Source organism: Ursus maritimus, unplaced genomic scaffold (assembly GCF_017311325.1).
Source record: "Ursus maritimus isolate PB19 unplaced genomic scaffold, ASM1731132v1 scaffold_32, whole genome shotgun sequence".
NCBI classification, from domain to species: domain Eukaryota; kingdom Metazoa; phylum Chordata; class Mammalia; order Carnivora; family Ursidae; genus Ursus; species Ursus maritimus.
In genome coordinates this window covers 15,185,190-15,205,691 of record NW_024425786.1, presented here as the reverse complement: position 1 = coordinate 15,205,691, position 20,502 = coordinate 15,185,190, and the positions used below count along the sequence as shown (strand labels likewise).

General features: G+C 36.6%; 1 protein-coding gene across 3 annotated transcripts in view; it reads left to right on the top strand.

Annotated features, from left to right (window-relative positions):
• Positions 1 to 20,502, top strand: part of EIF4G3 (eukaryotic translation initiation factor 4 gamma 3) — a 361,657-nt gene that overhangs the window by 202,716 nt on the left and 138,439 nt on the right. For 2 of the 3 annotated variants that reach the window (XM_040645901.1, XM_040645902.1), the window contains 2 exons: positions 8,475 to 8,583; positions 14,307 to 15,146. In XM_040645901.1, coding sequence (XP_040501835.1) covers positions 8,475 to 8,583; positions 14,307 to 15,146 — 949 coding nt within the window. The remainder of the gene's footprint in view (positions 1 to 8,474; positions 8,584 to 14,306; positions 15,147 to 20,502) is intronic. The other variant, XM_040645903.1, reaches the window with a different exon arrangement.

The window sequence follows — 20,502 nt, the reverse complement described above, 5'->3', positions numbered from 1 at the left end:
GAGGTACAATTGACATGTAACATTACATGAGTTTCAGATGTAGATCATAATAATTTGATATTTGTATATATTGCAAAATGATCACCACAAGAAGTCTAGTTAGCATCTGTCACAATACATAGTTTCAGAAAAACTTTTTTTTCTTATGATGAGAACTTTTTTAAAAAGATTTATTTATTTGAGAGAGAGCGAGCACAGGGAGGAGGGGCAGAGGGATAGTGAGAGAGAGTCTTAGGCAAACTCTGTGCTGAGTGTGGAGCCTGATGGCGGGGCTCGATCTCACGACCCTGAGATCATGACTTGAGCCAAAACGAAGAGTCAGATGCTTAACTGACTATGCACCCAGGCACCCCTATGATGAGAACTTTTAAGATCTACTCGCAGCAACTTTCAAATCTGCATTGTAGTATTATTAACTATAGTTACTTAGTTCCTTATTTTTTTTTAAAGATTTTATTTTTAAGTAGTCTCTGCACCCAATGTGGAACTTGAACTCACAACCCTGAGATCAAGAGTCACATGCTGTACTGACTGAGCTAGCCAGAACTCCCTAGTTACTTATTATTAAGTATATGACTTACTTTTAATTGGACATTTGTACCTTGTGACCTATTTCATCTGCTCCCACCCCAGTCAACCCTGTGGCATCACCAGTCTGTTCTCTGTATCTATGGGCTGCTGCTGCTGCTGCTTTAATTCCACATAGAAGTAAGATCATACAGTATTTGTCTTCTCTGACTTATTTTGCTTAGCGTGAAGTCCTTAAAGTCCATCCATGTTGTTGTAAATGGCAACATTTCATTATTTTCTATGGCTGAATAACATTCTAGTGTGTGTGTGTGTGTGTGTGTGTATATACCATCAATAAATATTGATGGACACTTACTGATGGACACTTAGGTTGTTTCCATATCTTGGCTATTTTATTGATGGACACTTAGGTTGTTTCCATATCTTGGCTATTTTAAGTAATGCTTAGTGGGCTGCATATATCTTTTTGATTTTGTGTTTCTGTTTTCTTTAGCTAAATACCCAAAAGTGGAATTGCTGAATCATATGGTAGTTCTATTTTTAATTTTTTTTTTTTTTTTTAGGAATCCTCAAACTTTTCCCATGGTGCCCATACTATTTACATTTCCCCCAACAATGCACAAAGGTTCCCTTTTCTGTACATCCTTACCAACACTTGTTAGTTATTTCTTGTCTTTTCAATAATAGCCATTCTGACATATGTGAGATATCTCTTTGTGGTTTTGATTTGCATTCCTCTGATGATTAGTTATGTTGAACACCTTTTTTTTTTTTTTTTTTTTTAAGATTTTATTTATTTGACAGAGACAGCCAGCGAGAGAGGGAACACAAGCAGGGGGGTGAGAGGAAGAAGCAGGCTCCCGGTAGAGGAGCCTGATGAGAGGCTCGATCCCATAACGCTGGGATCACGCCCTGAGCCGAAGGCAGACGCTTAACGACTGCACCACCCAGACGCCCCTGAACACCTTTTCTTGTACCTGTTGGCTATCTGTATGTCCTCTTTGGAAAATGTTCAGATCTTCTACCCATTTTTAAAATTGGATTGTTTTTTGGCCATTGAATTTTATGAGTTTTTGACATATTCTGTGTCTATTCTTTATACAACAGCCATAGTGAGTTGTTATAAAACATAAATCTGATCACATCCCTTCCCTACTAAAAACTAGCCAATGTCTCTCTGCTGGTGACTAAACTATATAATAAAAGTCCATACTTCTAGAATTTTAGAGGTCTTTATGAGGTCATACATTATCTGGCTTTTGGCTGCTTCTCTAATCCCCTTTCCTATCCTTCTCTTCCTCCTTCATGACAGTGTATTGCTACTGGCTTTCCTGCCCTTGGTCCACAAGCTTCGTTCTACATTTCCACTTTTGTTCTTGCTATTCCTTTTATTTGAAATGGTCTTCTACATCCCAAGTATGTCCTTGTCTCCCTTTCAGGTGTCTCTTCTAATATCATGTCTTCAGGAAAACCATTCTCGATCACTTTAAAGTAGTACCTTCACACCCCTTTCACTCTCTGGTCTTTACTTTTCTTTAATTTCATTCATAGCAATAAGTTTTGTCTGACATACTTTATGCTTATTTTCTGGCTTATCGTTTGTCTCTACCACCGGAATGTTAGCTCACGAAACATAAGGAGCACCATGTCTTATTGAGCTCTATACTCCCAGCACCTAATTTAATGCATAATCCTTGATAAGATAGTTGAATTGTGTGAAGCTCTTTTCCATAGAAGAGAGAAAATTCTTGTTTCAGAGCTGCCAGGAACATAGGATAATGGGGTGAAAACACTTGTCCAATCAATCCTGAGATGGGTTCCACCATTTAAATAGTAATTTCAGGGGCGCCTGGGTAGCGCAGTCGTTAGGCGTCTGCCTTCGGCTCAGGGCGTGATCCCGGCGTTTCAGGATCGAGTCCCACATTGGGCTCCTCTGCTGGGAGCCTGCTTCTTCCTCTCCCACTCCCCCTGCTTGTGTTCCCTCTCTCGCTGGCTGTCTCTCTGTCACATAAATAAATAAAATCTTTAAAAAAAAAATAGTAATTTCATGTTACTTAAAATGTTTTGAATAGAATTGGTAGTTTCTTGGGAAAAGTGTAGAAAGAATGAAAGAATTGATCATGTGGTTGATGCCTTTTCTGATTCGTATATCTTGTGACCTATTAGATTCTAGCATTAGAATTCAGTGCATTATTGTTACTGTTACATTATTGCTACGATCATTATTTATTGTGCATTATTGTCCTTGTATTGAAATAGGTATTCATTATGTCACTCTACAGATTGCTTACATAATGAGTACTCTTTTGATCTTCAGGCTACATACCCAACTTTCTGCTTGAACTCTATGGTCAGGTATCTCACAAGCATGTTATACTCAAAACTTGAGTTCGTGGTCTTCCTCTCCCCTGCTTCTTGACTGCCAAAACCTGATGTCTCTTCCAGTGTTCCCTATCTCAGTGACTGGCACACATGTCATAAACCAGCAATCTAATGTATTTATTTTTATCCCTCCTCTCCTTAGTGATTATACCTACCATAACTAATCAGTTACCAAATCTTGTCAATTTAAGTCCTGTATTTAAGTAAATTTATTCACACACACCCTTTATTTGCATCATAATTATTTCTCTTGGACTACTGCAGTAAACTTATATGTTATATCCTTATAACATTCTTCTTTCCCTCCAGTTCATTCTCCATGCAGCAGTCAGAAGGATCTTTTAAAAACTTAAGTCTTACTATATCACATTTCAGCTTAAAATCTACTCCTGGAGCATTGTTGAGGGGTTAAGGACCAAGATGCTTGGTGTGGCCTGTACTTCTCACACCAAGTTCCCCAGCTCTTCCTGTGTTCCTCCCCTGCTCTCCTAAAAGCGGGTTGATTATTTAATACACCTCCCTTCTGAGCCTTCATATGTGCTGTTCCTTCTGCCTGACCTGCTTCCTCCTACTTCCTCCCATATACCTCCCACATGCCTGCGTTCACATTGATTCTTTGAAATTCAGCCTAAATTTTGCTTCCTCAAAAGATCCTCACACACATACAAATTCAGGACCTCAGAGTATGTTATCTCTGTACCCTTAACTACTCTAGTGTAGCATTATGGCCTTGGTAATTAAATGATTAATTTTGTGGTTTATTTTTTTAATTTGATGCAAAAATAATTTTTTATGGAGGTATAATTGATGTAGCATATTACACTAGTCTCAGGTGTAAAACATAATGATATTCAGCCCTTGTATATATTGCAAAATGATCATTGCAGTAAGTCTGCTTAACATCTGTCACCATATGTAGTTACAGAATTGTTTTTCTTGTGATGAGACCCTTTAGGATTTACTCTTATCAACTTTCACATATGCAATTCAGTATTATTAACTAGTCACTATGCTGTACATTACATCTGCATAACTTATTTATTTTGTTAACTGGAAGTTTGGACTTTTTGATTCTCTGCCCATTTTGTCTACCACTCACCCCCCCCCCCCCCCCCGCCTCTGGCAACCACCAGTCTATTCTCTGTTTATGTGAGCTTGGTTTTGTTTTGTTTTAGATTCCACACATAAGTGAGATCATATGGTATTTATCTTTCTATGTCTGATTTATTTCACTTAGCATAACACCCTCTAGTCCATCCATGTTATCACAAATGGTAAGATTTCATTCTTTTCTATAGGTGAATATTCCGTAATTGTGTGTGTATATGCTTTATTCTTTTATATGTTTCTGTTGATAAAAGTGCTTTGATGCAAAGATTTTTGTCTATTTTAATCAGCAGTGGGTTTTTAATGTTTAATGTTCCTTCTGGTAGACACCAGAAGGAAACACACACACAGAAGACTTCCCTCCCACTTATGAAAGAAGCAGGTTTTGGACCTCTTTTCTGGCACCATTTATTATTATTTTACTTCTTAATCTTCATAATATTTCTCAGGGCAGGGTGGAGGAGGGCTATACTTGTTTATTCCCAGGATTTATAGATGTTCAAAAACATGAGGTATTAGCACAATTATTATTTTTTTTTTTTTAATGATTTTTTATTATATTATGTTAGTCACCATACAGTACATCCCCGGTTTCCGATGTAAGGCTCGATGATTCATTAGTTGTGTATAACACCCAGTGCACCATGCAATACGTGCCCTCCTTACTACCCATCACCGGCCTACCCATTCCCCCACCCCCCTCCCCTCTGAAGTCCTCAGTTTGTTTCTCATAGTCCATAGTCTCTCATGTTTCATTCCCCCTTCTGATTACCCCCCCTTTCTTTATCCCTTTCTTCCCCTACCGATCATCCTAGTTCTTATGTTCCATAGATGAGAGAAATCATATGATAGTTGTCTTTCTCTGCTTGACTTATTTCACTTAGCATTATCTCCTCCAGTAGCACAATTATTTTTAAATCATGGGATACGAGAAGTTCAAATACAGTCTCTTGTAATAACAGTGAATTATATCAGCATCCTGTTATATTTGCATTACTACTTAGAGTCCCTAGTTTCTCTTGGTGAATTATAATAGGGGTCAGCAAATATTTTCTATAGAAGGGCAGATAGTAAATATTTTCGACTTTTCAGACATAGTCTGTTTCACCAACACTCACCTCTGCCATTGCAGAATGGATGTGGCTTTAAAAAATACGTAAATGAATGGCCATGGCTGTTCCAATAAAACTTCATTTGTGGATACTTAAATTTAAGTTACATATAATTTTTAAGTGTCAAGAACTTTTATTCTTTTGATTTTTTTTTTCGCAACTATTTAAAATGTAAAAAACATCTTATGGGTGATACAAAAACAGATACGTGGTCCCTGGGCCATAGTTTGCAGATACTCTGTCTATAACTACCTCTGTGCTTAATCATCCTGTCATATACAAGATTAAAATAGGTAGTAAAGGGAGATGGCCCCTTTCTGGATAGAAGTAGTGTGGGCCATATAAAGAGATGGGAATTCTTAATTGTACAAAGAATTATTTAAGGACAATTCCACATTTTGTTGCCTGTTTTACCTACTGATAAACACTATTTAATTTTCCAGTATTTGTGCCCTAATGTACCATTATCTCTTGAGGCCAGTACTTCAGATTTAATATTAAAATCTTAAACAGAGTAAATTTTATTTTTTTTTCAACAGAGTAGGTTTTAAAAATAATTTTTAATGGAAATTAATTTCTTTGTTACTATCTTGCCATATTGTAAGTTTCCTTGTAAGTGTAGTTGAAAAATGAGAGAGGTTTTTTCTTCTGCCAATTGGAGCCTTAATTTTGAAACATGTGGGAGTAATTGAATTTAGCACTGACCTAAATTATGAATTGTAACAGTATGTACTTGTCACATGAACCCTAACCTTTTAACTCTGACTTTCTGAGCATCTTCATTGAATTATTTGATATTTTTATACTAATTGCTCTTCCAGAATGATTTTTATAATAAATTTTCACCAGTAGCAAATGTGAATAAAGTGGAGTGATTTTGCAATTCCTTAAATATATTCTGAGCAGGGTACTACCTAAGTTCTCCAGCTACCCAAAACTTCGTTTCCGTATATGGATTCAAATGCGTACAGCATTGAATATGATGTCTTCAGTCACAATATTCCAAGTTTGTTTCCTGATTTTTCTGATTTATCAATTAGCTAAAATAATCCATGATTAATTGTACTGTGGAACGATAAGGAACTCTTTGTTACAGGCTGTTTGTGGTTATTTCATTAGGTGAAAAGAGATGAAATTAGAGGTTAAGCTAAAATTCGAGATTATCCTACATTAAAATTAATCAAAAACAAGGTGAGAGTATTGAATTATATTGATGTGAATATTATGTTTTCATTTTCTGAATGCTTTCAGAGGCTTAGAGAATGTTAAACCTAAATGGGACTTCAGGATCTTTAGGAAGATCTTTATTTAGTCCTTTTCATTTTACAGCTGAGGAAACTGAGAGGTCCTTTCCTAGCAGGTTGTGGTTGTGTGACTATGTTCTGGATGCTTGGGTTTGGAACTGGGATTTAAACAGCATGTTATCTCAGTCCTTTCTTATAAATGTTATATGCAAAATCTTCCTAGGACTTTGTTAATTTAAAAATGTCTATGCAGTTATCTCTTGAATATGATTGCAGATATTTTAATCTGACCTCAAAAAATTCTCTGATCAACACAAATGTATAAGTATCAGTAGCCTTTTACTGTCTAAAACATCTCACCTTATGTATAGCTGTCATTTTGGTGACCTGGTTTGAGCAGTTACCCATTTTTTGGGCTATTAATTTCCCAGGCAACTGGAGTAGTTAATATTTTCTTCCTTTTAGGTAAATAATACAATTTACAGGTCTTTATTTCCTGTTTAATAAATGCTAAGTAACTTAGGACCTTTCCTTTGTTCTAGAGCTATTTCCAGCCTTAGAACTGAACGGAGTCCATATTTTCATTTATAGCTATGAAGAGGTCCTAATTTTTGAATTTTAGTAACACAACTTTTTTCCCACTGGAAATAAGGATTCAGAACCATCATGGCAGTACTATTCATTTATTTGGCTACGATTCAGAGTGAAAACAGTAACTTTTCATTTTTTATATATAGAAATATAATTTTAGTAGTCTTTATTTAGAAGTAATTTGGAATATGAGCACTCTCACCATCTAATGAATAGGTGAATTTTCCCTATTCCTGTTATTCTATACAATCCAGATATGATCAAATGTAAATTGCATGTTGTACATTCTGAAAAGTAGTTACTTAAATAACATATAATAAATGGTATGCATCCGAACTGATTTATTTTATTTTCTATTCCTATTCTCAATGAGACTTATTGATTTGGAAATATTTTTTATTAACACTTTTTCAAGTGGCCCTACTCACCCCAAATTCATTCACACCTTAATTCCCCTTCATGTCTAAAATACACACACACACACACACAACACACACACACACACACACACAGAAAATCAGAATTGTGCAGGGACTCTGCTCTGATAGCACTGATAGAATTCAATGTAGGAGATTATGGCTAACGAAAAAATGACCTTACATCTCTGAGGAGAGACATAGCTTTGTATTTCGGCTTTTGTGTAACCCTCAAATCCAGAACAAATATCTGCATGGAAAGTGATGTAGAACAAGTGTTCTTGTCCTTTCTTGTGTATTTCCTGTTCCCTCCCAAGTTGAACAACGACTACAATTTTTTCAACCTACTCCGCTAGGATTTCAGGGCTATTTTTGATTCCAATAAAGTGACTGAGTGAAAATGAAGAGTTTCCTCTTAGCTCTGAAAAACAGATACTTTACTAAGATTTCTGACTCTGAGAAGATACCATCCTTGTCCCGGAATCTAAAGACATTTTAAGGGGAAAATGCCTTTAGATACTTTACAAGTTGCATTTTACCTGTGTGATTATATGGACAAATGACGAGGATCACCCTTCAATATTGTTTTCTTGAATCAGTGACTGGTTTTAAAACCCATCATGTTTTGTTTTTCTAGCTTTGCTAGGTAGTTTATAAGTGAAGTTGACCACATCCCTTTGGTCTTTGACTTGGAGGAGGTTAAATTCCCTGTCAGATGTGATGTCTGCCATTAGGTGGAAAGTCTGTTTGTCCTTAGAAGGAATCCTGGAGAATGCATTTATACTAATGATTTTTTATGTTGTCTTCTCTTGCCGTGGTTAATAGTAATCATCTCTTTTCCTTCCCCTTTTCTGCTGCCTCTTTCCTTTTCTTGCTGTCTTCCGTACTTTTTGAATTATTAAATTGGCCTATATATTTTTTCTCGCTTTCCTTTTTCTTTTCTTTTCGTTTCTTTCTTTTCTTTTCTTTTCTTTTTTTTTAATTTTGTGATCTCCTGCCCCACTCTGTGTTCCCCACTTGCTTGGGTTCCATATTGCTAGTTTTTATGTTCGCACGCTCATTATCACCCTTTTTTGTACTTCAAATCCCAGCAGCTGTCCAGCCAGGTCCCTGAGCACAGCCCTGTGGTTTATGGGACTGTGGAGAGCGCTCATCTTGCTGCCAGCACCCCTGTCACTGCAGCTAGCGACCAGAAGCAAGGTTTGTGTATAATTGTTTCCCCCCCTTTTTTTAAATAATTAATTATATTGTCCTCAGCATTTAAGAGCAAGAGTGGAACAGCGGAGGGTTATTTAGATACCCACTTGTAAACAAAGCTTTGAAATGGAAAATCAAAGCGTTCTACCTCTCGGAAAGTAAAATAGGGTTGATGAGTAAAATTTTTTATTAATGCCTCACTGCTGATATATATTTATAAGTAAAAACTTAGTTGTCTGAAACTGGTTGTGTTTTTGTTTTTTGGTGGGGAAGGGGAACAAGGTTGGGGAAATAAAGTATATATTGCTTTACAATAATAACATCATTTTATTTATATATTTATAATATATCTGTGTATCTTGCTGTTTTTAAAAACATGAAATATTTCTTCTTACAAATGTGGCTTCTGTGGCCTCAGTTCTGTAGTACTGAGTTTATTCTGGCTACATCATGCACTAGTATTTAGTCTTGATGAGTCATTATACTGTGTATCTTAATCATACTGAGGTCTCTACTCCTGTTTACCTTGAACATGAAGTGTAAAATGTTTGTTGAAATAAGTACACACATTGCCTTTTTGGATTATCATAGAAAACTGTAAGGGAAAGCTCATGTCAGAAAATGGGATATCACAGTCTTTCTTTTCTTATGTAGTTGGATGTAGGTTGACCTTAACCAAAATTGGGGAAAATTGGAAAAACACAGGGGAAAACATGTGACTTAGAGCATGCTTCTATAACGTTTCTGACTTCATTGTAAGAATGAATTGAAAACATATGTGATTTCTAATTTTGTGATTTATCATTCCTCTAACACCCTTCACAGGTGGATGTTAGTAAATGTATTTTCTAAAAATTACTCCTAAAAAAGTACTTGGGAATTGGCACATAACCTAAGCAACGTTATTTAATATTACTGGTTTTTTAATAAGTTTTCGCACTTAGAAACTTACGTTTGATTTCAGTGTTTTCTAGAGCATACAAAGATAATAGGATGTTTTTCCCCTTTAGTATTGAGGAACCTAGTAAACTTGAACAGAGATATATCCTTTACATTGTTTTATAAGATTGTTCCAAACCAAAAAATAGGTAACAAACCCTAACTTGGCATGCTTCTAAAAGCTGCTCTGTCAGATACTTCTTTCAGCAGTGTGGAGTCAAGTTTTTTAATATGAAAGCCATTCACCTTGCAGGAGGGAGTGCACTTGGTAGGTATTGTAGAAGACACTTTCTGTCTCCAATGAGAGCATTTTTGAGTCAAAAATCAGAATGTTTTCAGAGTAAAGAAGAATTTTCAGGGTATTCTCTTAAAAACTTCATTATTTAGTTTGCACAGTTATAATCTTTTTGCTAGTTAGAACTATGCTGAGGACATTGAATACTTAGCATCCAAAGAGGCCTCACAGTTTATCTATCCTCTATGCAAACTTCAGCTGGGCCACGATATAAAGAATTCATAAGATGTCTTAATGATGATAGCTCCGCCCTGCTACAATTTTTAGATTATGAAACACCTTCATTTTGTCACATTTAGGCCTTGATTTCCATAAGGAAGAATGCAGAACTCTAGGTTTCTTCTCGGTTTTTTTAAGCTTAGTGGAAATTTAAATAATAAACATTCCAGATTGATGTTCAATATAGATATGGGTGCATTGAAAATGTCTTAGGTAACCTTGATGAAAAGAAAAACCTGAATTTTAAGCAATAAGCATATTTTGTAGTGCTTATAAAGAACTCTGGGGGACTACTGCCGTTTCCTTCTTAGGACCAGTTGTTTTCCAGAAAACTCAGTTAATTCTGTTTCTAATTGTACCATAGTTTGCCAACACATAGAATAGTTTTCAGAGTGATTTTTAAACCAAACATATGTAATTCGAGTAACATTAGAAAGGGCTTAGCAATTTTCAGAAAAAATTTTTTACAGTTAAGAAATCTAAAAATTTTCTTAACTCTAGATTCCTTTTGAAGTTAAAGATATGAAAATGTACTGTTTTCAAAGATTGCTAGATTACCTTCAGAAAGAATAGACTCTGCATTCTGCAGTCAGATTGGTTTTTCTCTCAATGGAAATGTCATTACTGTGGGTTTGCATTGGGTAACAGAATCACATGTTAGCCCCAAAGTCTCCTACCAGCTTGCTTCACCCAAATACTTCTTTTTCCATATACCTTTGTTTTTTTCCCCTGAACTGGAAAAATGTAGGATTTGGAATCATTTTCAAGTCCCAACACTGACCAGTTATATGACCCTGGACCTATGACTTAATCTATAAAACACTCAGTTTCCCCATCTGCAAAACAGGAACATAATAGTTTCTACCCTAGCAGTGGTTGTAAGAGTTAAAGGACACTGTGTATGTATGTGTTTGACCCAGTTCCTACCACATAAGAAGTGCTTAATAAATGTGAGCTACCATTATTAAACTTACGGTTTTCTCAGAGTCTGTGATATGAACAGCTGAAATGGTTGCATGAACAGCAAATTGCCAGACAAATATGACATTTCCAATTGCTTGGTACTTTATAAAGATACAAAGACACAGGGAAGAACTTCAGCTTGGTTTGTAGAGAGAAAGCCATTGAATTAAAATCATCAATTGGCGTTGATGATGCCTAGACACAGTTTGATTGTTGTTTGCCATTGTTTGAGTAGGTACATCAGCCCAGTGTGTGGAGAATATGGTATGGACAGTGAAATACAAATAAAAGTTATTTGCTCCTTAGTTTTAGCCTTAGTGCCTTCTGAAATCACTCAGTACAGAGGAGATATTCAGTGAATGATTATTCTGTTGTAATTCAACGATTTATAGCAATGTTGTTCAGTTGGGGCTCCCCTGGAATTTAGGACAGGACTATTCTCTGTCAAGTGAGACTGTCCCTCAAGTTGCATGATGCTTACTGTTCCTGGTCTGCATGGTAGACCTTCTCAGTTACATGAGATTCCTGGCAACCAAAAGGTACCCATCTGGGCAGTTGGTTCCACTGCCATCTGAGAATAAAGGGAGCAGTTTGTTCCTTATAAATATGGCATTCATTGTATAAACTATGGATAAGTAGAAAGAGAAAATATCTCTCGTCTCATTATCTAGAGCCATTGTTAGTAAGCTTATTTCCAAACTTCCCAATATGCATATGTTAGTCGCATATATTTTTTTAAGTTACCAGATTAAGTTTATGTTCTACATACAGCTTTGTGCCCTGCTTTTTAAAAAACGTATCTTTTATTATAAACAACTTTCCATATCAATACTCTTTTAAAAGCCTATTTTAAATGATTGCATACTATACCATTATATGGCCCACACTGTTATTTCTTTAATAAATCCTTCATGTTAGACATTTAGTCTATTTCTCTCTCTTATTTTGTTGCTATTATACAGTGTTAATATAAATAGCCTTAAATCTTCCAGATCTCTATCTTTGCTCCCTCTTACATGATTATTTCTTTAAAAAATTATTAAAGATGGAATTCCCACAATTTCCTAAAGATGGCCAAATGGTAGAGATATTTGTAATGCAGTATATTAGATTTCAGACTATCATGGCTTTGCAAAGCATACTCTTAATAGTAAAAGTTCTTAGATAAAATCACTGTTCTTTATTTAGATTAACTGTAGTATACTTTTCAGCTTTTGGTATTAAAACTTGAATGAATTAAAAGAGGCTTATTTCAGAATGAGGACCTCTCAAAATAAGGGTTTTTTTTGTTTCTAATTTTCTTCAAGTTAGATTTTTCTCAAGTGTATATAGAAATTTCAGTCCTATGTCTGCTTTTGTTTGTTTTTGGTATCAGATATTTTACTTTTCAAAATTAATAATAGAATTGACATACTTACTAGATTATTAATGTGAGAATTACTTTTTACTATTTACTGCTTCCGGGTTTCAGTGTTTATAAAGGGTGTATTTAATGTGCTTTCACAGTGCTTTCATGTAATCTGGGTAGCCCTTGTAGCGTTACCCCAGTGAGTTGGAAATTATTTTTGTAAGCGATATTTTAATAAATGTGTATTTATTATATATTTCTCATATATATATGTAATAGACAGATTTCTTTAAAATATTTTTGTCTTTTGCCCTGATAACATAGTCTGAGGGATTTGGCAGTGAGAGCCTAATGATCCTGTTTCTCCTGTACAATAAATAGGTGGGGTTCAATTTAAGAAGCGCTGGTCTCTACACCCATAAATTAAAATGAATTTTAAGGCCAGCAAAAGTAGTTAATGAACGATGAACGATAAATGATATTTAAAGGATGAATTATCCTTTTAATACCTAAATGGTAGTATTTACCATCTTCTTCTCTGATTAACAGAGCATATTTTCTATGACAAACTTAAGTACAATAATTTATTGTAAAGACTCATTTTCACTGATGCATAAAGATTTTTGGCAGAGAAAGTGAAGTCCCTTTCAGTTTAAACTGTCTTTTAGTAGTGCTTAAAATTTTTGTTGTTTGATGAACATACTCATGAGTATCCGTTTTTCCAGTGGAGCCTGTTTATCATGCTGCAGAAGCATCAGTCTGGAAACCAGTCTCAATCTCCTTTGGCTTCATCCACTCTGGAATGAATCACATATCAGTTTACCTAGAATTTTAGAATATGGAAATTTTCATGAATTACAGTTTCTTACATGTTTCTAGTATACCTTTATTGTGATCATCAGTTTCTTGCTCTCATTCTTTTTCATCTATACACAGATATGCACTTATATAGTCTCAAGTATTTCAGATGTATATATCATGTTCTTTTTTTAATTGGACTTGATTATCTGAATATTAACTTTGGTTTCTCCTTGAAGAATTTTTTTTACAAGATAAATTTTCATTTTTATATTTTCATATTTTTTCTGGTTACATACATGCTGCCTCTTTTGAAAAATGAAAGTTAATTTGCAAATGAATTTTTATATTCAGGGACTTGATTTCACAGATAATAAATTGCACTGATAATAAATCACACCATGATAGCTTCTCTTAAAATATAGGTTTTTTTATACAAGTAATACACATTCTTTACAAAAATTCTCCTAAATGCAGTCATATGTAAAATAAAAATACCAATCTATAATAATTTAATCTGTACTTAGTTGTTCTTCAGCTGATCTGCCACTATAGTGTATCCTTGATAGAAAAGTCTTCTATAGGGAGCAAGATACATAGAAATGAAGGTCTTTACTTTAAAAAAAAAAAAAAAAACCCTATTCCCATTTCCGGATGGCTTAGCTTCAGTTTTTTTTGTTTTTTTTTTTTTAAAGATTTTATTTATTTATTTGACAGAGATAGAGACAGCCAGCGAGAGAGGGAACACAAGCAGGGGGAGTGGGAGAGGAAGAAGCAGGCTCCTAGTGGAGAAGCCTGATGTGGGGCTCGATCCCAGAACGCCGGGATCACGCCCTGAGCCGAAGGCAGACGCTTAACGACTGCGCCCCCCAGGCGCCCCCTTAGCTTCAGTTTTGATTAACTTTTTCATTGTATTCTTGATATAATTATTTGGTTAATTGTTGATTCCTCCTTTTACTCCAAAATAAACTTTATATTTGCTGATGATCAAGTAACACCAGGTATAACTAGAAAATATGGAGTGGCAGAGTAAGTCTAATAATTTGGTCTGTCTTCTGTTGCCTATGATTTCAGGTAAGAGATTAAAAGAACTGGCCCAAAATAAAACAGTATAATCTCTGATCGAAGAATTATTCTTAAACTCTTTTGTTTTTTCTTCCCCAGAAGAGAAGCCAAAACCCGATCCAGTGTTAAAGTCTCCTTCCCCAGTCCTTAGGCTAGTCTTTAGTGGAGAGAAGAAAGAACAAGCAGGCCAGACATCGGAGACAACTGCAGTAGAATCCATGCCAGAGCTTCCTCTGCCTCCATCACCTACCACTGTTTCTCCACTTGCTCGAAGTACAATTGCTTCCCCCACCTCTGCTGGTCTTGGCAGCCAGCCAATATTTGCCACTGCTGTAGATGACCGGTGTGAGCTCTCTTCCTCAAAAGAAGACACAATTCCTGTACCCAGCCCTGTATCTTGCACAGAGACATCAGATCCATCGCCAACAGATGTAATTGATGATGATATATGCAAGAAATCTTGCAGTGTAGCACCTAATGATATTCCACTGATTTCTAGTACTAATCTAATTAATGAAATGAATGGAGTTAGTGAAACATTACCAGCCACGGAGAGCATTGTGGAAATAGTAAAACAGGAGGTGTTGCCATTGACTCTTGAATTGGAGATTCTGGAAAATGCCCCAGAAGAAATGAAAGTGGAGTGTGTTCCAGCCCCCATTACCCCTTCCACAGTTCCTTCCTTTTCTCCAGCTCCTCCAACTCCTCCAGCTCCTCCTCCTCCCACACCAGCCATTGTTTCTGCTGCTGCCACTAATGTTAGTACTGCTGGTGTTCCCACCGCAGTCCAGAGGGTCTTAGAAGAGGACGAGAGCATAAGAACTTGCCTTAGTGAAGATGCAAAAGCTACTCAGAACAAAATAGAGGTAGAAGCAGACGGGCAAACAGAAGAGAATGTGGATGCTCAGAACCTAAGTTCAAGAAAGAGCCCCGGCCCAGGTAAGCTCTTGTGCCAGTAATTATTTTATGCTTGCTGAACATGAAAAAGAAGCAGTGTTTGAGTTATTTTTTAATTGGCTACTTTCCTTGACTTCCAGAAACATCAAATGAATGCTGACATTCGTAGTCTGATTTCTTCAATGGTGTGTTTATGTTTTAGTGCAGCCTGCAAAAGAGTTACTCCATTGTCTAAAAATGCAAATGAAATTTCAAATATACAAAATGCCTCCAAGGTATATGTCACTGTACATGTGTTTTTTGTTTTTCTTTTCTTTTTTTTTTTTGCCTCGTTCATATGAATCAGTTCTTCAGTGGTTAATTTAGTAGCTTTGGGGCTGGAAACCAATTAAAACAAGCATACTGTATAGTCCTTAACCTATCTTCTCAAAATTTTAGAACCCAGTCAATCCTAAATGTAAAGGAATTCATCTTTTCTTTAATCTGGGATTTAGAAAAATAGCCATCACAACGTCAAAGTTTATAACTAGTTCTGAAAAATGAAAGTGCCCTCTGTGATTAACTCACAGAGAAATTTAATGCTCTTCATATTTTCCTTTAGAGGTTTCATTTTTTTCCTGTAATACTAATTTTATCATTATTATCATTAATATTGTCAGAATATTATATTCTTCCCAGTTCAGAATCATTTAGTTATTTAATGTAGCATCACCTAGGATCTTAGGAACTTAGGAATATTGGATTTTTATAATTTTTTTAAAAGATTTTATTTATTTGAGAGAGAGTGTGCAAGAGAGAGAGTGTGCATGAGCTGGGGGGAGGGGCAGAGGGAGAGGGAGAAGCGACTCCCCACTGAGCACAGAGCCCAACATGGGGCTGTCCCAGGACCCTGAGATCATGACCTGAGCCTAAGCATACACTTAACCAACTGAGCCACCCAGGTGCTGTCCCTTTTTTTTTTTAGAGAGGGAAAGAGAGGTGGGGAGAGGGGGAGAGGGAGTGCGAGTGAGCTGGGGGTGTGTGGGGAGGGACGGAGGGAGAGGTAGAGAATTTTAGCAGGCTCCACGCCCAGCACAGAGCCTGACTCAGGGACTTGATCTCCCGACCCAGAGATCATGACCTGAGCAGAAATCAAGAGTCGGATGCTTAACTGACAGAGCCACCCAGGTGCCCCTGAATTTTTATGATTTTAATAAAAAATTATCTGAGGCTGGGGTGCCTGGGTGGCGCAGTTGTTAAGCATCTGCCTTCGGCTCAGGGCGTGATCCCAGCATTCTGGGATCGAGCCCCCACATCAGGCTCCTCTGCTAGGAGCCTGCTTCTTCCTCTCCCACTCCCCCTGCTTGTGTTCCCTCTTTCGCTGGCTGTCTCTGTCAAATAAATAAATAAAATCTTTTAAAAAAAATTATCTGAGGCTTACCAAGTAGAGTCATTAGCCCATAAGAATATGGCTTTGAACAAGTCAGCATAGCCCATCTGGTGGGTAGTGCCCCTCACAGTATATTTTGCTCTCTGTATACCTCTTAGGTTAAATTATACAATTAGAAAATTGCGTGCTCCCCTAGCAGTTGATCTAGAGATGCACTGGGTGGGGAGGTTTCAGTCATCAATATCCTTCGTGTTTATTGGTTTGTTTTTTTTTTTTTTTTTTTTTTTGAGCTATCTAATTGATAGGGAAACTCAACAAATCAAAAACCTGATCCCTAGTTTTAAGATACAGCTTTCCCACACAGCTCAGTTCTTGAGGCAGTTTCCTCCTGAATTTCTTAGGGGGGGTTGTCTGGTTCCTTGGAACAGTAGAACATCTATTTCAACATAGTGCAGCAGTGCAAGTGGTGAGGGCAGAGAGTAATTTATCATAAAGTTTGTGAATCACCTGTTTCCTGAAGAGACTGGCCTCCATCACATCAGAATTCCAAGTGTCATCACTATTTTAGGAACCTTCTTTCTTGGTCAGGTGATGACCTGAGGCTTTATGAAAAAACAGTTTGGACGGCCCCAGTGAATGCCCCCAAGGAACACTCCTTTGTTGGAGAACAATAGTTTGTTTGACCCTTCATTGTCTCCTTTCACATACCCACCTGTGAGTTGTCATCCAGCAGCTAGTAATGTGGTAGTTACAAAATTAGGAGGAGCTATTGAAGACAAGTGTTTAAAAAAACAAAGAAAACAAAGGACAGAAAGATAAAATAATCATAGGGAATACAAGTCAGAGATACAAACCATACCGGAGTCCTGAAATAAGTAAAGAAAGAGCCCACACCAAACTCATACTTCTACTCATTCCTGACAATGTTTGGTTTCTTAGCAGTATGTCAGTTAGGTGGCCTGATATTTGCAAGACAGTGCCCAGGGGATAGATGGACAGACAAACAGATTTTAGGGCAAGTAATTTTCATACCATGGTTCCTTTTTTTTTGAAATGCCAATACTCTGGGAATTAGTAATATAAGTCACTAGCAGCTTAGTGAAAGTATGTAGATACTTCAGCAGTAACCAGAGGATAGCTAGAAAAGAACAAACTGTCTTTTGCATGATTTAGGGGTGAGGGTAGAGTTTGGTGATGTCAGGAAGTAAAGTGTTCGGGCACTTCTCTAGCTTTATGATTTTTTTTTTAATATTTTATTTTTATTTATTCGACAGAGATAGAGACAGCCAGCGAAAGAGGGAACACAAGCAGGGGGAGTGGGAGAGGAAGAAGCAGGCTCATAGCGGAGGAGCCTGATGTGGGGCTCGATCCCATAATGCCGGGATCACGCCCTGAGCCGAAGGCAGACGCTTAACCGCTTAACCACTGTGCCACCCAGGCGCCCCTAGCTTTATGATTTTTTTAACCTATAAATGTATTATATATAATAAAAGAACTAGAAGTTGTGTGATATCCCTTGATTTCTTATACTCTTCAGAATTCAAAGTAAATGAATCTGAAGAACCCATGTAAATAGCACTTTTTAAATTATAAAGCTGCCAAAACATTCCTGGCCCTCTTATTTCTGTACAAATTTTTTAATGTTGATGCCACAAAAGTTAACATTAAAAACTTAAATTATCATCACTCTTGTAGATATATCCATTTGAAGTTGTCCTGTTCTCGGTGACTACGATCTTATTTCCACTTACTCATTTAGCACCTTGTTAACTTTGAGAGATTATTAAATCATAACAATTTGGTTTGGATATCAGTCTTTTGTTGTTGACTTTTTAAAAAAATTATTAACTTGAGAAAGAGCAAGCACGAGCAGGGAGAAGAGCAGAGAGGGAGAGAGAGGGACAAGCGGACTTTGCACTGCATGCAGAGGCCCATCGGGCTCCATCAGGACCCCAAGACCATGATCCTAGCCAAAACCAAGAGTCCAACACTGAACTAGACCGAGCCATCCACAAACCCCGGTTGTTGACTTTTGAGAGTAGGTCTCACTGCATCTGCCTGAGGATAAAGCACTTTAAATCTTGCTTCAGAACACATTTGCTTTTGACAGATGTGATGCATAAAAATACTTAGTAGTTGGTATAGAGATACTTGTTTAAAGCTGTACTGTCAGACATTAGTCATATAATACCTTTTCTTCTGCTGGAAAACATTTTCTTGCAACTATTCTAGATCATATTTCTGACTGGAACAAACTACAGCAATTCCGGATGCTTAGGTGTTGAAGAGCAAGCCCTGTGAAATGAGAATTGTGTTTCTGTTCAGTGTACTTTGAAAAGCATCAGAGATTGGCCAGACTTTTGATTATTTAGTTCATACGATCACTTCAGTAATTAAAATCCGTATTAATTGGATATTTCTTGAAGTGTTAGGGTTTTTATTATGGTTTTGTGTACTTGTTGGGTAATAAAAGAGTTTCAGAACTTGTGGAAAAACATTCCCCACTCATCATCCAGCAATTCATTGTTATATAATTTCCTGGAGGGTGTACTATGTAACGTGCATACCGTGTGATATGAACTTTTCACTTTTGAAAATAATAATGAGTTTAGTTTTTTTATTATCTCTATTTGATATAAAAATATTATTTGAAATTCCTTTGGCAGAGGGATGTTTCTAATCTTTTATAGTGTCTTCTGGCTCTTGCTCATAGTGCATTGTTTCTTCATATATGTTATAAACTTGTTTTATGAATTCTTCTTCAGCAAAACTTTCCTGGATGTATATTGTGGGCAGGTCATCCCAAAGCAGGTTTGTGTTTGCTTTATTTACCGCATGTCTTGAAGAAAGCGTTAGCTAGACCTTAATCTGAGTTTAATGCCCTAAATCTTCTTTCATATTCCAAACAACGTGTGAAGGCATTCCTTGTGGATACAATTTTTCAGGATGACAACAGTCCCTTTCCAGTTAGGTGAAACCAAGCATCCTTCTTTGTCTTTACTCTGTATTGATTCACTGTTTTATTTTGTTCTCTTTTATTGTTTTAGCTACCTTTTCAATGAAGCTGTCACTCTATTAGGAGTCTCAGGGGTTTTTGTGAGAACCTCAATTCCAATCCTCACTTCTCTGGGATCCAAGATCTTTTCTCTCCCACATTGATGTTAAAATGTAAACTCCTTGCTTTTAAAGTCTGGCATAGCATCCCACATCCCTGGTAGTGTAGTGACTATAGTAGTAGCAACAACTCACCTTGTTTATGTGGCTTCCAGGAGTTTCCCTTATATTCTTGGAAGCTCAACTAAGGTTGAGGGGTGGTTTCCAGAGTCTGTAGGTTGCAAGATGAGAGATTTATTTCTCAAATGGAGGTACGTTTGTATGTTTTGGTGCGTGTTAATAAAATACTGATCCATACAGCCAGTGACATTGCTGTTCTCTCTTGGTTTTGATTCACTTCAGTATAAAATGAGCATAGTTTAACTCAGGAAGATATGTTTTAATAATAATCCTTGATTCATTTTCACCTGTGAGAATATTCACAGTACCTTAAATAAAACATAAGTAAGCATAAAAGCAGAGAAATAAAAGCCTTTCAGTTTGGGTAGACTAACCTGAGTCTCATGTGTAAAACGATGATCTGAAGGTCAGCAACAGGAATTAAGAATCTGAAATTTATTTTTGCCTTTGCTCAACATACACCTTCTAAGAAATATTTTAAACATCCTGGAATATTTAGTTCCTGCGGCTAAAAGCAGATCACCTGTGATTTGATGTGCCACAAGCCTAATCCCTCCCTAATCTACATCCTTATAATTTGATTTCTCATACTCCTCTAGAGGAAATACGTTCTGAAGCCTTATGGGCAGGACTTCTTACATGTTCCTGGTTCCATGTTATCTATCAAAATCAGGAGAGCAGTCTAAAACAAGGGCTTTTGCCTCCCTTTTTCAGAGGCTTGAGTTTGAGTGATCCTTAGGGATAAATAAATTAAAATGATTGACTTTCCTCAGCTTATTTATAAAAATACTTGAA